This window comes from Megalopta genalis, chromosome 5 (genome assembly GCF_051020955.1).
Source record: "Megalopta genalis isolate 19385.01 chromosome 5, iyMegGena1_principal, whole genome shotgun sequence".
Classification (NCBI taxonomy): domain Eukaryota; kingdom Metazoa; phylum Arthropoda; class Insecta; order Hymenoptera; family Halictidae; genus Megalopta; species Megalopta genalis.
This window is the reverse complement of record NC_135017.1, coordinates 21,824,034-21,839,498: the sequence shown is the minus strand read 5'-3', so window position 1 is coordinate 21,839,498 and position 15,465 is coordinate 21,824,034. Positions and strand designations below refer to the sequence as shown.

The 15,465-nt window shown below is 38.8% G+C and overlaps 2 protein-coding genes across 3 annotated transcripts in view; one reads left to right on the top strand and one right to left on the bottom strand.

Annotated features, from left to right (window-relative positions):
• LOC117219774 (alkaline phosphatase) overlaps positions 1–15,465 on the top strand; it is a 445,727-nt gene that overhangs the window by 245,256 nt on the left and 185,006 nt on the right. The gene's annotated exons all lie outside the window — the stretch shown is intronic.
• Positions 10,938–15,465, bottom strand: part of LOC117219775 (caspase-1) — a 108,068-nt gene continuing 103,540 nt past the window's right edge. For both annotated transcript variants that reach the window (XM_033469199.2, XM_033469200.2), the window contains one exon: positions 10,938–14,235. In XM_033469199.2, the coding sequence (XP_033325090.2) occupies positions 13,994–14,235 (242 nt within the window). In that variant the 3' untranslated portion in view covers positions 10,938–13,993. The remainder of the gene's footprint in view (positions 14,236–15,465) is intronic.

Below are 15,465 nucleotides of genomic sequence, written 5' to 3'. Positions count from 1 at the left end.
AGGAAAAAACAGAAGCAGTTTGTGCCGTTTACGTGAAGCCGACCACCGCTGATGCCAGCTGGGACGATCGCCACCTTCCCACGACCGTTTCGCGGTGAATTGCTGCTACCCCTTACATACACGCGCTGGCTTCGAACATTTCTCGGCGCACCGAAATTATTTTCTTCGGCGATGAAGGCGCTTTCGGTGCCGCCACCATTTGTTGTAGCGACGAGCGACGATTTCTCAACGAGAGACAATTCATTTATTTCGATTCCTCGGGGACGCCGCGTGCTCGCGCGCGGAGCCCATTCTTGTCCGCTATCAAGGGATGTGTAAAGTAAATGATGCTGGTCCATGGCGCCGTTCGCTCGAAATTTCTTCATTCGGCGATCCAGAGTTGATCGAATGGACGAAGAAGTGAGAAATAGGAATACGTATCATTCTTTGATCTTGAATCATTTTTTCTTTTTTTTGGTTTACTGACGAGATAGCATTTACTGTAATTTCTCCCTAAGATTGCGCAGAAGAATCGACAATTCGGGAACGGGAGACGCGATTATTGGAACCATGTGGCTTGTTTTTATAGTTACCGATTGTCAATCATTATAAAAATGAGGTGCAAGGCTTGAGTAATCGTCTCTTCTCTTTCCGAATTGTTCGTTTCTGTTGCTGAAGGAAAATTAGGGAGAATTTAGAATACCTACCGATAGCAGATTTTAAGCATTTATGGCAAAAATAGGCAAGCGGAATACACAGTCGAGAAGAGATTAGAGGAAGTGAAAAATTTCGTCACACTATTTTTAATTTATTAAAACAAGTATCAGGAAAAATACATTTTTATTTAACACCTGTTTTATACAATTGATGCAGATTGTTTTGATTTTGCATAAATGTCAGCAATCTAGTAATCACAAATTGCACTATCTATATTTTAAACATATTTAAGCTAGATGTCTAAAAAGAAAAAAAGCAGAAAAATTATTTTTATTCTTTCTTCACGTTTATTATTTATGAGAAAAGTGCTAACCGATAATGTCTTGAAATTATCATAGCACTTTACGTTCAGAGCTGGGTAATATTTAAGGAAAAAAACATTTCAATCGCCATCGTAAACAATAGATTTTTCACAATTAAAATACAACAGTATTTCAAATAAAAAATGAGAAATGCTTTATTTTATTGCTTATATTATAAATATAATAATATAATAATAATATAAATATAATATTGCTATTATTAAATTGCTTTATTTCGATAATCTAAAACATCGAATAAAATATGTTCTTTTGATAATCTACATTTATTTACCTTGTTTGTTTATTAACTATCTACGATTTGACATAGCATTTGACACAGCTCTCTGCACATTTTACTCGCTGCGCGAGATTCAACACGCTGCACGAAGGACCCATAATGTACCCGTAATCCGGAAGTATCGTAATTCGCGGCAAAAATTTGAAATACGAGACACGATTATGCGCCGTAACAGCGGTGTAAACCAGATTTAAGGGATCCAGCAATTTTGTTCATCTGCGATACAGTGTCGTCGGAGTGAAAGCGGCGTTTCACGACGGCATAGTTGCCCTCTTCGAACGGCGAAGTCGTCTTCCATCGATAACGCGAAAATATGGAATAGATTCTCGGCGAGAGTGCTCTCGATGATGCGAATTTTAATGGAATACCAGATGGTCTAATATTGATATCGAACGGAGGGGTGCCCTGCAATATCACCGGTGCAGATCACGGGAATAATAAAATAAAGATTTGACGACGACGCGAGAACGATTCCGTAAATTGATGGAAAACGTTGCATTGTGATCGCGATTTCGACTAGATACTGTTATTATTACTAGACTGCGGTTCTTTATGCAGATTTTTAGTTTCGTTCGTCGGTTCGCAATGATTGGAGTTGAAGAATTATTTCATTTTTAATTTGTCGACTCTAAGATTTTTCCTTGCGAAACGAAAATCGAGATGCTAGTGGACCTTGTTCATTTACACGTTATCAATTATTTTTAAAATCATGCTAATTCATAAGAATCCTAAGTTTTTTAACGAAGCATAGAAAATGCTCTAATTTGGAACGCGCCTAATTTATTGTAGTCTAAATTGTTTCATTTTCCAAACACGTGTGATTGAAACGAAAACATTAATTTCCTATACTAAGTAACAAATCGACATTATAAATATTTTTATAAAAGTTCTAATATTTTTTCCGTTTGCATTATAATAATTAGGACACGATGGTATTATTATATTAATATTATTGCACGAGTACTTCACAATTAAAAATATTTTCAGTGACATTATTACTAAATCTGCCACTTTAGAGACTTTTGGGAAATGCTTGAATAATTTGCACTATTAAAGCAAGTTTTCTAACAAAAATTTAATGGTATTAGTGCGTGGTAGATTTCGCGGTAATATTAATAAATTAATTATCATCGCGAAAGTTTCGCAGAATAGAAAGTTCCATTTAAATATTGAACTATAAACTTTATTCACAAGTTGCGAGATACGATTAAATTCTGATGACTTAGATCAATTTCGCAGCCACCGGGGCATGAGAACTTTAATTATGGCTGTCCACGGACGCATATATAAATACGTACGTAAATTACGAAATATGTTTTTCGAACAGAAAATTTTAATTAAAGGACGTTCGAAGCGTGCCGACGAACAACGACCAAACGGAACCGTATTTAATTCAATTTCACATTTACCTTTGTTTTATAGTTCATCGTTTTTTCGACATCCGCTTGTTCGAGCCATAATTCTTAATATTTCACAGAATGAGGGACTATAGTTTCGACGCAGATGATGTATTGCCGCTGTTAGCATTCCTACGAGAAGCGCACGGTATATCTCGCCGTACGATGCATACGCTTATTTAATTTCGAGTCGCTATGGTTCCTTCTGCCGCTTTGAATTTCTCGTGACAGGTAAGAAGAGCGTACGCAAAGGATGCGCTAAGCAGGGAAAGGACACTGTCACTCGCAGAAGCATTTCCTTCGGGGGAAATAAAATGCCCGATTATCTAGTTCCTCTGCGGAAGGACGGCGCACAGTCGTCCATCTTCTCAATAAGTTATTCAAAATTCGCAAATTCGTACGATTCTCATGGAAATCGGTACTATTGTGCATGTCATTTTGGTTGCTAAATTGGTATATGTTATCAAAAATGTTGTCCAAGTTAGTATGATAAGTGTAAATTTTTCAGTCTATGAGTTATAAATATATTTTTATAGTTGTTGTACACATTAGAAATTATTTTTGTATAATGATCGTACATGATACAAATATTTTTTTAAAATTATTTTATGTCACAAATATTTTTCTACAATTATTGTAGATGTTACAAATATTTTTCTACAATTATTGTATATGTTACAAATATTTTTTAAAAATGATTTCATATGTCACAAATATTTTTCTGTAATTATTGTATACATTAGATATATTTTTCTATAATTATTCTATATATTACAAACATTTTTCTACAATTATTGTATACATTAGAAATATTGTTCTATAATTATCGTATATGTTACAAATACTTTTTTATAATTATTCTACATGATAAAAACATTTTTCTATAATTATTACATATATTATTTTTACATACATATATCATAGTTACTGTATATATTATAAACATTTCATCCAATATTTGTATTTCCTCGAATATAAACGCAGCAGTTGATATTCTTGCTGAAAATTGAACGCACGAAAAGGCAACGGGGTCGATAGGTAATTAAATGAAGTTTCGCACATGTTACACATTAGCACGATCGCTTGCTCGCATGATACGAGTGTGTCGCGTGTAGCTGATTTCGATCGGTGATAAGTATCGTTGTTAAGTATCGTTGCTCGGCGTTGTCTTCGAGTCGTTCAGCAACACGATACAACGCAATTATCAAATGATTTAAAAGCGTTCGTTATCTCGCATTAACTCATTATTATTCTCACGAATGCGTAAAATCCGCAGGCTAGTTGCAACAATCACGGCGTTCCAACAACGGACACGTTCGAAATTAACTATCGTGCGAATGAGTACATAAACCAGTGGATTTGCATCGGCATCATCAGTCCGCGAATATATAAACTGCTCCGCTCTCCGCTAACATTCAATTAAGTTTTTTCCTTTGCCGTTGTATACGAAATGAGGCCACGTGATCGAAGATAGCGCCGGATCCTCGCCACGGGAAGTATTCGGCGCATTGTTAATGGATTATGCAAATGCCGGGATGATATAATTATCAGCCGGTCATTATTTCAATAACGCCGTTGATCAAAGACTAATTTGCTATTCAATTAGTTGACGATCTGTTGTGCGGCGGGCACCGCTCGGGCTCGGCTCGGCTTCGGCTCGGCGGCCGAACAATCCAAAGAAGGAAATTGAAATGTCACCGAGCGGGCTCGTAACTTATCGGAAATATCGAAACCGGGCGCGCCGCGCGCGTCGAATTCGAAACTGTCGCCGCGGTTAATTATGAGTCAATCGTGCGAATGTTATTGCCAGTTGTCGCCCTCGAAGAGTGCACGAAGTGCAGCGGCTCTATGCATATAGCTCGTTGATTTTAGGCGCGGCTCGACGATGACAACGGCGCGCCCCGCGCTCGCAAAACAAACCCGGGGAAATAGAAAACCGCACGCGGGGGTCGACGCGTCTAATGGAATTTGACCCAGTGCGCGATCGCAAACCGTAGAATCCCGGACAGAGTTTACAGGAAGTCCGGGGCGTAACAACATTTAGGAACTTCACTTGTGCCGTGCTATTGAATTATGCTAAGCGCTGGTAAAGAACGCCAATTAACCGCTTGCCTGTTAATTGCCGCAGCTGCGGCGGCGCGAGCGATATAAAAAGCAATTCGCGAATCGAATTAACGAATTCCTCAATCGATAGCTTTCGTATGGATTTCTTTGCGAACGCGAAGGAACCTTCGCGAACGTGAAATAACCTCGAAGACGATGTCCTCGTTTTATTGGATTTTGATGGTGCAGGATAATGATGTCGGTGTTCGAACGAAACATCGTGCAAAGCAGAATTTTTCAATTAGAACGGCCGTTTTTGCCATTTCTTTGTAGCTTGAGTGGTAACGAGAATAATGTAACGTCTGTATTTATTAAAATTCATTTATGCGTTCGATGTAGAAACGATATTCTCGTCGGTAATACTGTTGTCGGATAAATATATAGTCGGTATATTTATCATAAATATTAATGTTATTAACGTTCGTATAAATTATAATTACTTACGTCCATATAAATTAGCATACTTATTGAACGAAAGCACAGTTATTATAGTAGAGTAAAGTTATAGAATTTATGCGAGCAATTTATTTGTTCAGGTAATGAGAATTATTATTCCTCCACTCCTCCATCGTCGACTGATTAAAGTGATCAAAGCAGCAAATATCTTTTTGTTTGTAAGGAATCCCAAAAGCTTGTACAATTGTAAAATTGTAAAATTAATAAAATTAATGAATCGATTATCATAAATTAAAATTAATAAATACACTTGTAAAATTTTAGATAGAAATTCTAAATAATTCTAAATGATTGCACAATGTAATAAAATGCAATTACAGAATAAATGACAGGTTTATCGTAGAACAACAAACTAGAAAAATTTGTCGAGCAAAAGTAGGTCAGGTGCAGCTAGGTATAATTAATAAAAAGAAAATGTTACTTGAACTGCGACTATGCTAAAATTGCATCCAGAAAAAGATCGATTCCTTTTATTTTTCGAGATCGATTTAAAACACCGAAGGCACGGATAATAAAAAGGTAATCTCTTGCTCGATGCTCCGGCGTGAATAATATAAGTTAACGCAGCCTCGGCGTCAAAGATTTGAGAAACTCCATTTTCCTGCAATCAAGCGAGGCGACATCCAATTATTTCTGATATCGCCAGGCCAAAAGAACTACGACGCGGAAGAATGCGAGCAATAAAAATTCTGATACTTGCCGCGTAACTAGCTTCGGCCGGCGTTATATCGTTCTTCCTCGAGCGCGGCTCGGTGCATCCGAGTTCCTACAAAATTAATAAAACTCGTGGCAACGCGCGTGACCAGGCGAAAAGGATCTTTAATATTTTTCATCGATTCTGCTTTTTTTCTTGTCGCTTCATTCATTTTCAATCGATCTTTCAAATCTTCTGTCCGACAAATCTGGCAATCCAGCACCGTGTACCAACGACGCGGCAACGTCGCTAGTGTCGATATTATCGAAACAATTCAGCATCGCCTATCTATCTCTCCTAAGTCAATAATCGAAAATTTTATTGTTCGACGTGTTCGTTATCGTTTGGCAGTAATTCTGGCACTTATTCTGGCAGTAATTTATACGATTTACCGTTTCAGTGTTAATTAAAGTGAATCGTTAATGATGCATAATAGAGAAGAAATATCTACTTTTGAAAATAATTTCACGAGTTCCTATCATGCTCGTACTATATAAATGCCACTTGAAATATTATATATTAATTGTGCTTACTTATACGTTCATGTAATAAATCTTGCAAAAACCATGGCCGATTAAATTGTTCACAAATATTACACATTAAACAATGCGATGCACGTTCGCACCACGAATTACACGTTGAAAGTTTTCGTTGCTATCGTGCACATCGTTTGAATTTTTAATTGAATTCTCATTCTCCGAGGAAAATGATCTCAGTGTTTCGAAACAATTAAAAATAAACGACGTATCGTGGAGCATGCGTCTTCGTTCGAAGTACCTAAGCAATCGCGAATTTATTTCAGTGCGAATTTTACACGGGTCTCGCCGGGAAACGGCCAGAAATTAATGAACACTGGACTACGCTAATTACGAGATCTAATAATATCGCACGGTCGCGAGCGATACAGCGGAAGTCGTCGTTTCGAGCGTCGTTCTTCGACCGAAATCACGCCGGCAACTCCTGGTATAGTTTCAATTCCAAGTGCTGGCAGCGACTTCCACGAACCGTTGCCTCGGATACCTGCACCGCTGCTCGTAACTTAGATTTTAATATTGTTCCGCGAATCCGTGTCCCCCGTTCGGTGACCGGAATGCCGCGTTAACGCTGATGACGACTGCAAGCGGAAACATCGGTTTCGCAACGGTGGGATGAGAGATCAAGAAGCGCGAGGAAATTTTATGGGGACGACGCGGTGTAACGACGATTCGAAGAAATTCAGCGTCGCGTTAATATTATCCGAATCGTGCGCCACGAAATATCGCGGTACGCAATATGAATTAAAGCTGTTTAACACGTTCCGTGCCGAGCTTTTTTTACTCGAATCTTCACACTTTGATATTTTACTAAAACTTGATGTATTACGTGCAATTATTAATTCTCGTACACGTAACAACGTAACAAAAACTTATCAACGCCCATTCTTGCGGTGGAAATTGATTCTTCGGTTCTAAATTTCTTGTAAACAATTTGTTCAGTTCACTAAGTAAACATGCAAGCGTGTACCATGGATGGTACACGTGGCACGGAACGTGTTAATGGATAAATTTGAGCAGCGGATAAAGCTGTTTAACACTAGATTCGCGGAGCACAAGAAACAGCTGTCTCATACTAGTTTAATTAAAAGTAACAATAAGACATTTATTCTGATTTTTAATAAGTATTATCGCAACGTTTGCCGTGAGAATATGATACGAATAATCGTAAATTAAGAAATTAGTGACCCGCCATTTTGTCGGGTTCCGTGAATCTGGTGTTAATTCCACGCACCTGCTCGTGAAAAATAATAATGTATAATGTATTCTTCCCGTGAAAAAAGAAGCTCGTATTTACAAGTTCGGTAGAAATAATGCCGGTGACGTGTGAACGAAATAAATTAAACAACCGATCGGTCGAGAACGAGCTAAGCTCGAACCGCTAAATTTATAGGGAACGATTCAATACCAAGAAATTCAGAAATAACGAAGTGCTGAAGTTAACTGTCAAAGACACGTTTATCTTTGAGTAATAAATAATCGAGCTACATATTTGTTATTCGCTCGCGAAACGTGGCCACATCTATTTTTACTTAATACCGCATAGAATTCTTGGCTCGTATTTATTTCAGACGTCGCTCCCTTATTGTCGCTTTCCATTGAAACTGAAACATTCTAGATGTTGAAAGTGTCTATTGTTCTGAACAGATCAATTGCGATGCGAATTCAAGAAATATCTGTAGAAACGTGTACATATATACACGGAATATTTTCATAGAAATGAAAATATAAAATAAACTGAATTTATATAAATTTCGTTCGGCAATAGATCTGATCTAGAAACAACCATAATTATAGTATATACATACGATATATTTTCATAAGTAGGAACAAAAATATATCGAATTTATAACGCCAATTACATTGTATTCGAATGACACTCGCGACCGAATGAATTAGGGATTTGATTACCTCAAAGGATTCGATTGCTCGATTGCGTTACGATGTAATTGTACGGAGCTCCGAATCGAATCATTTACGAGCGAGATCATTTCACGGGAAAATTCCCTCCGCGTACCGCCGAAAATACCGTCAAATTCGACGGTGCACCTTTGCTAGGATTCTACGTCGGTGGATCAACGACGTTCAAGTGCCGAGTTTCTAGAAGTACAAGTACTACTTTGTCCTCCTTCGGCGTAACGATGCTCGATGAAGAGGCGGGAGCACCTGGGCCTCGATATCCTTTGATGAAACGAGCCAGTCATCCGCTTAGTCTCGAGTGGCTCAACTTCGAGGGGGGCAGTTCGACCTTATGTCCACGGCGACTGGATGGCTCGACCTGTCATCGGTTCGTCAGTTGAATTATTAAATTGCAAATTTCGCTCGATCACCGTGCACCTCGGTTCCTACCGAGCCACAGTTCAAAGGTCTTTGACTAAAGATAGCTCTATTTTCCGACGCTCCGTGGCGCTTTCATGCTACCCGCGGGTAATACCAGTCACGCCGTCGTTTCATCGTTCATCGAGCCATAGCGTTCCATTATAAAATGAACCTCCCTTGTAATGAATCATCCGCAGTGCGTCAACTTTTCGCGTACGAGTCTATTGTTGTTCACAGAATTCTGAGGGCATTGTAGCGTAAGCTCCGTAGCTGCGACGAAGTTGCACCGGGTATTCGCGTAGAAATTGCACGTCGACGTTCGATCGCGATTGGCCACGATGTTCGCGATGTTGCAGTGCGATTTTAATTGGCTACACAAACGAAGACAGTTTAAAATGATACAGAAATTTCTGCTCTAATTCGCGCTGAGATTTTTGGATCTCAGAAGTTGGGATGAGGAGATACGATTATTCGAGCCTTGCGTCTCGTTTTTATAGTCGTTGACAATCGGAGATTATAAAAACGAGTTTCAAGGCTACAATAATTGCATCTCCTCTTTGCAAATTATCTATTTAGGGGGAAATTACTATATTAATTAGCAGGATCTTCGTGCAAAGGACAGAAGCTACGTTGCATCAATCGCTGGCATGATTGCTACAATAAATTGAACATCTAAAGTCATAGTTGTGAGCAGAAGAATCGTCTATTACCTTCGAATTTAATATTTTCTGCAGTTTGTTACAAACATAATAGTTATGATCTTTGAAGACATTATAAATGAATTTATATTCATAATAGTATAACTCCAAATAGACACAAACGACTGCTGTTAATTATGCCACTGTCGGGATAAAAAGTTTCGATTTCACAAAATTTGCGCCGACACACTTTCGTACCAAACTCTACTTAAGTAAAGCAACAATTTACAATTTTATAACATTTAATATTCGATTTGATTTGCCAGATTTTCTGAATTTATGTCAACATTTCAATAATCATATGACACCAAAATACAATCATCAAACATGCTAAAATGACTAACACTGCCTTTACGGAGCACAAGAAAAAGCAGCTGTTTCACATTAGTTTATAAAAGTAACAATCAGACATTTCGTCTGATTTTTAACCAATGTTATTATAACATTTGCCGTAATTAACATGTAAATTGAATAAATAACTCACAAATGTGTGTTTCGAAATGTGCGTTCGACACGATTCGATCAAAAATATGATCCTTTTCTTCCGTGTCCGGCGAGTTCTCGGTAATAGCCAGTCGCAAGCGAGGAACCCGTAACCCGTACGGCGGAACCCTTTAACCTCAAACGAGCCGTGGCTCTGTCATGCTCCGTTTGCCTCCAGGATCCACTTAGCCTAAGAAGACAGGGATGAAGTGAATGGAATCGAATTGTCATTGCACGGTCAAACAGACAGTCTACGTCTCTGGCAGCGGAAGAACTCGGTTCCCTTTGATACGAAAGTAGTTCAAGGACTACGCGAATGAAGCCCTCGGCGATGGGAGAGCCACGGGGCTCCGGTAAATTGCGCCCCGTAAGACCCGAACGAATATTTGCGTATGATTAAACCGAATCGATCGACTAAGATTCCCTGCACGTTATTTAAAATACCGTTCGCCGAGGCGCGGAGGAAGCCCCGGCGAAAAAGGACGGAGCGAGGCTTGCGCGATGCGGAAGGAACGGGGCATTGTGCATTCGGGATCCTTAGCCTTTGATCATGCTGGCATTTAGTCGTGTTCCCGGGCTTCGTATGCGCAGAAATGATAGCACATAAAATTTCGAATTAATCGTTTAAGAGCGATTCGCTTCGAATTTCGCTTCGATCGAGTCGATCGGATCGCTGTGATCGTGTGAACGGTCGCTAATTAATAAAGTTATCGACCGATAGATCGTTTAAGTATAATTTTCCGCGACGAGCTGTATCGCACAGGAATTATATTAAGTTTAACATTGCTGCGATATACGTGTAATTTTTGATACACAGCGTGCTGTAGCAAATGATTAAAAGTTAAATAATTCTGTTTTTCACAATTTAAAACCTATTGTGTTTGACGAAACTGGAATAAGTTGTTTATTTCTATCAAATTGACATTGTCTGTATCAAAGTAAATTTATTAATACTGTGTCTTACTTATATATTTTTTTATTTGATCACTTCATTACATCATTTTTCTTCTTATGAGACAAAGTTCTGAAAAAAATGATAGGTATTTATATAATTGTGAAACACGCATGAATTGCTCTATTTGATACGCAGATTAACCCCCATACGGAAGAAAAAAGATTCAGATATTTCAGCACATTCATCTGCACGTGGTATTTAGCTCTGAAATTAAACGACTGTAATTGCTCTCTGAAGTCAATTTACACGAAATTAAGTTAACAGGGCAGTCACCCATTATGACTGAGCTCTCCAATTACGTATTTTAGAGAACCAGAGGCATTCGGAGAAATTACGTTCCCAGTAGCGTCCTAAAAAAGACATGATAAACGCGTTGAAGGTTAATGACTAACGAACAAAATAAAAAGCACGAGAAATACTGTCGCAAGGCCTTTGGCATCTCGACGGAAAATTTACGAAAATGTGTATCAAAGTGAGCAGATTTCGAAGACTTTATGAAATTCTATTGCTCTTTTAACGATCTCATTTTCCGTCATGCGTTTAGGTAGACTATAAATGCACAGCGCAGTGATTACTTTCAATTAGATAATAATTCACGAACGACTTATAAATTGAAGAAACTTACAGCTTCTTAAGGCGCCCATTTCTTACGCTTTCCGTGGAATGAATCTAAATGCATGGCACAGAATTTTATGCTCCTTTACGTTTCTAAAAATAAGATATTAACCCATTGTAATTAAATGAACCATTATTGCATCGAAACAATGCTTTTGTGCCTTGGTTTCGCGTGAAGACGTTCGTATAAATAATAATCAGATAAACTGATATGATATTATTGCGTTTAATGAAGTCAATTTTGAGGAACATTTTTAATTGCACTGATAACGTGAAGATACCGAAGTGAAGAATATTTATACTCGCCTATTTTAATCGAATGTTCTCCAATGGCGAACGTACAGTTCGTTGAAAAATATAAGCGAACGAGCAGCCATATTTTCGGAGTTCCGAATCAGGCTCGCCTAATAATTCGACAAAGGCCGAAATTGCCGTTCGCGTCTACGATTTAAAAGACAGACAGGGTTCCAATTGTTCGCGCCATAAATCTCAGTGAACAGAAATTTCTAAACGCCGCGTTTTCGCGTTGCAACCGTCCACTAACGAACGCCGGACGAGAGAGAGGGCATAAACGTGATGCTAAATAAATCGCAACTCATTCTTCCCGCGACGTAAAGTGGATACATTTTTCAGAGCCGGCCATAAAGAGCCAACTAATTTGTTTAAAAAGGATTAATTCTTGCCGGTGCATCTCCAACGGGGAACTTATCGCCGCGTTTATTAATCGTCGTAAACAAGTTTAAATGAAGCGCCGCGGGTTCGCTTTCTGCGAAACTCATATTGGTGGAATAAATTTGTATTTAATGCCGTGCAGCTAAGACTTATGGACGGGATAAGTGGCGGGATACTTTAGTTACCGCATGAAATTGGAATTCCAGTTTCATTCTGTAAGCTGCTTCAATCATTGGACGCCGGATACGCAATTATTCGCCTAAATTGAGGAGCGTCGAAATAGCTTGCGAAGCGATGGAAGGGAATTTTTATGGATCGGAATGAATGAAACAACGCTTGTTTTGTGAATAATACCTTTTTTTTGTACAATGTCGTCAGAATATCTTTTTTAACACTGAACCTAGCAACTAATAAGAGTGTGTAATTGGTGTTTGTCCTTTTTTTAGAATAACGAAACCGAATGTACTCGGATGTTTTGTCATTTTTATCATATCGTTTGCTTGCATCAAGATGTTTGTTCAATCATGTCACTAACTTAAAAATAAAAAAACGTGATACCGTTCGTTTCAGCTGACTCGGCGGGTTCTTAATTTCACGAACAGTTGAACAATACTTGCCATTTACTTAACAGAAATGTAATTCGCAGCAGAGTTGTGCCAATTCGATTACATTGCGATTTAAATTCGCAATTTAGTTGCGTTGCATCTCAATTACATAGTGATTAAAATACGTTCTAATCGAATTACATAATTCAAAGCTCGCAATCAATTCAATTGCCGATTACTTTAATCGCGAGAGTAATTTAGATGCAACGCAATTGAAATACAATATCTTATTGAACAGAACATCTGCAACAAATAATCGCGCCCGCAACTAAATTGCTGAACAATCAGTTTAAATTACATTACCCATTATTTGGTATTCACCGGTCAAGAAATCGTTCGCGATTCGATCGAAAGATCCTTTACCGAAAGGATTATCAGCCACGAGTAAAATCGTCTGTATAAATAAAATATAGCTTGGTATAAATTAAAATTCTCGCTAATTCAAGATCGACGACGAGAAATCGCTCGGAATTCGATTCGTTCGGAGCGATTCATCGACCCCGAAAGGTCCATCGATCCCAGACATCGATAAAACATTATTGCAAACATTATTGGGAACGTTCCCCGTGCCATTACCATCGATTGTTACGTCAATTTAAAACAGCATCGATCCCGTCGGTATCGTTTCCCCCGCACAAACGCAGCGCAATCCATAATCTGCGCATCACCCCGCAGCGTTTACATCGGCCGTTTCAATTAATAGGGGGCATTAATTAACGTTCGGATCGGAAATTCCCTATTTTCTCGGCGGTGGTTACGCACTCGATGATTAAATGCTGCGCGGCTATTATCCGAAGTCCGATGGAGTCCGATCGTACCCGCGCGCGCTTGCGTGCGTATGTATATGTGTGTGCAACGGCGCGTCTCCGATAACAAAAAAAAGCCGAAAGGAAACATTTTCTGGCGGAAAATTCTCTCTCTCTCTCTCTCTCGCTCTCTCTCTTTCTCTCTTGCTCTCGCTCTCGCTTTCTCTCTTTCTCTATTTCTCCCCCCTCTCTCCCTCTCTCCCATGGTAACAAGAGGGGATCCCGTGGATTTAAGTCTGAATACCCGAAAGCCGGTGGCCCACGAAATTTCTTCGACCCAGTATTGAATCGGTCGCCGCCTGTCGCCGCCGCTTGTTGTCGGTTCCTCTTTTCTTCCGTGGCCGGAGCGCGCCGACGCATATTAAAGTGCTTTTTCACCGAAGTATACTAACCGCGTCAACATGGAGACAATGGAGGGGATCTGCTTTCTCTGGTGGAAATGTTCGTCCTGGGGCACGAACGATTGATATTGAATGGCGACTCGCCGGTTGACGAAAGTCATTATGGTGAGTAGATCACGGGTCCGTCCGTTCTGATTCAATTCCTCGCAGAGCGCCTGTATGAACCAGGAGCCGCTGTCCGGGTTCCGCCACGAATAGAACCCTGAAATCCATAGTCAAATGTTTTCCGGTCAGAGGGTTACCTTGCTCTCGCTCTTTCGAATCTCGCTCACACTCTCCCTTTCTCTCTCTCTCTCTCTCTCCATCTCTCTCTCTCTCTCTCTCGCACTCTTTTTATATTCCTTTCTGTGGTCCGGGTGCTCTAACTCTTTCTGCGGTCCAGATACCCTAATAATTTTTGCACGATTTAGGGTAGCTGGTTGTTGTTAGACGACCAATTACATTTAACGAATTTTACTTATCTCTAAATTCTTGTATTTTTTGTATTTATTGAATAAATTTACTGTCTTTAACGAAACATGTTATATTAATATTGATAATAACATTGATAATGATTATATTGGATATAGAAGTAACATTAACAATCGCAGTCATGGTATATATGTTGTCATAATATTGATGGTAACGTTAACAATGATTATATTGAGTATGAAAGCAACATTAACAATCACAATAACGATAAATGTTGTATTAATGTTAATAATAATGTCAACAGTGATTATATTGAATATGAAAGCAATATTAACAATCACAATAACGATAAATGTTGTATTAATATTAATAATAATGGTAACAATGATTATATTGAATATAAAAGCAACATTAACAATCACAATAACGATAAATGCTGTATTAATATTAATAATAATGTCAGCAATGATTATATTGAACATGGAATCAACCATATATTGAATATGGAATTAATCACAATAATAATAAATGTTACATTAGTATTAATGATAATGATGATAATAATGATAATAATAATACTCATTATTATCATTATTATTATTATAGTAATCAGTCTAAGGAGAACTAGAGAATGTAAATAGGGTGAAGCAGTAGGTCAGAGGTAACACTCACTCTTTTTCTCTCTCCCTTTCTTTCACTTTTTTCTCCACAACCCCCTTTCTTCCAGGCTCCCTTTCGCCCTCTTACTTTGTCTCTTTCTCTCTTGCTCTCTCGCCCAATTTCTATCGCGCTCCTCCTCTCTCACGGCCATTCTTGAACTTTTCTTCTGTGTGCACGCCAAGCTGCATCGAAGTGCATTTTCGCGAGCGAGCGTGTCTAGAGCAGCCTCGCGAACGCTCCGCGCACAGAGCTTCCGTTTCCAAGCGGGGACCGCAGATTTATCGCGGATGAAACGTTTCCATTAAGGCAAAAGACACGTCATTAAGGGAGACGGCGTTAATTGTGGGAGAACGTTTTTGCC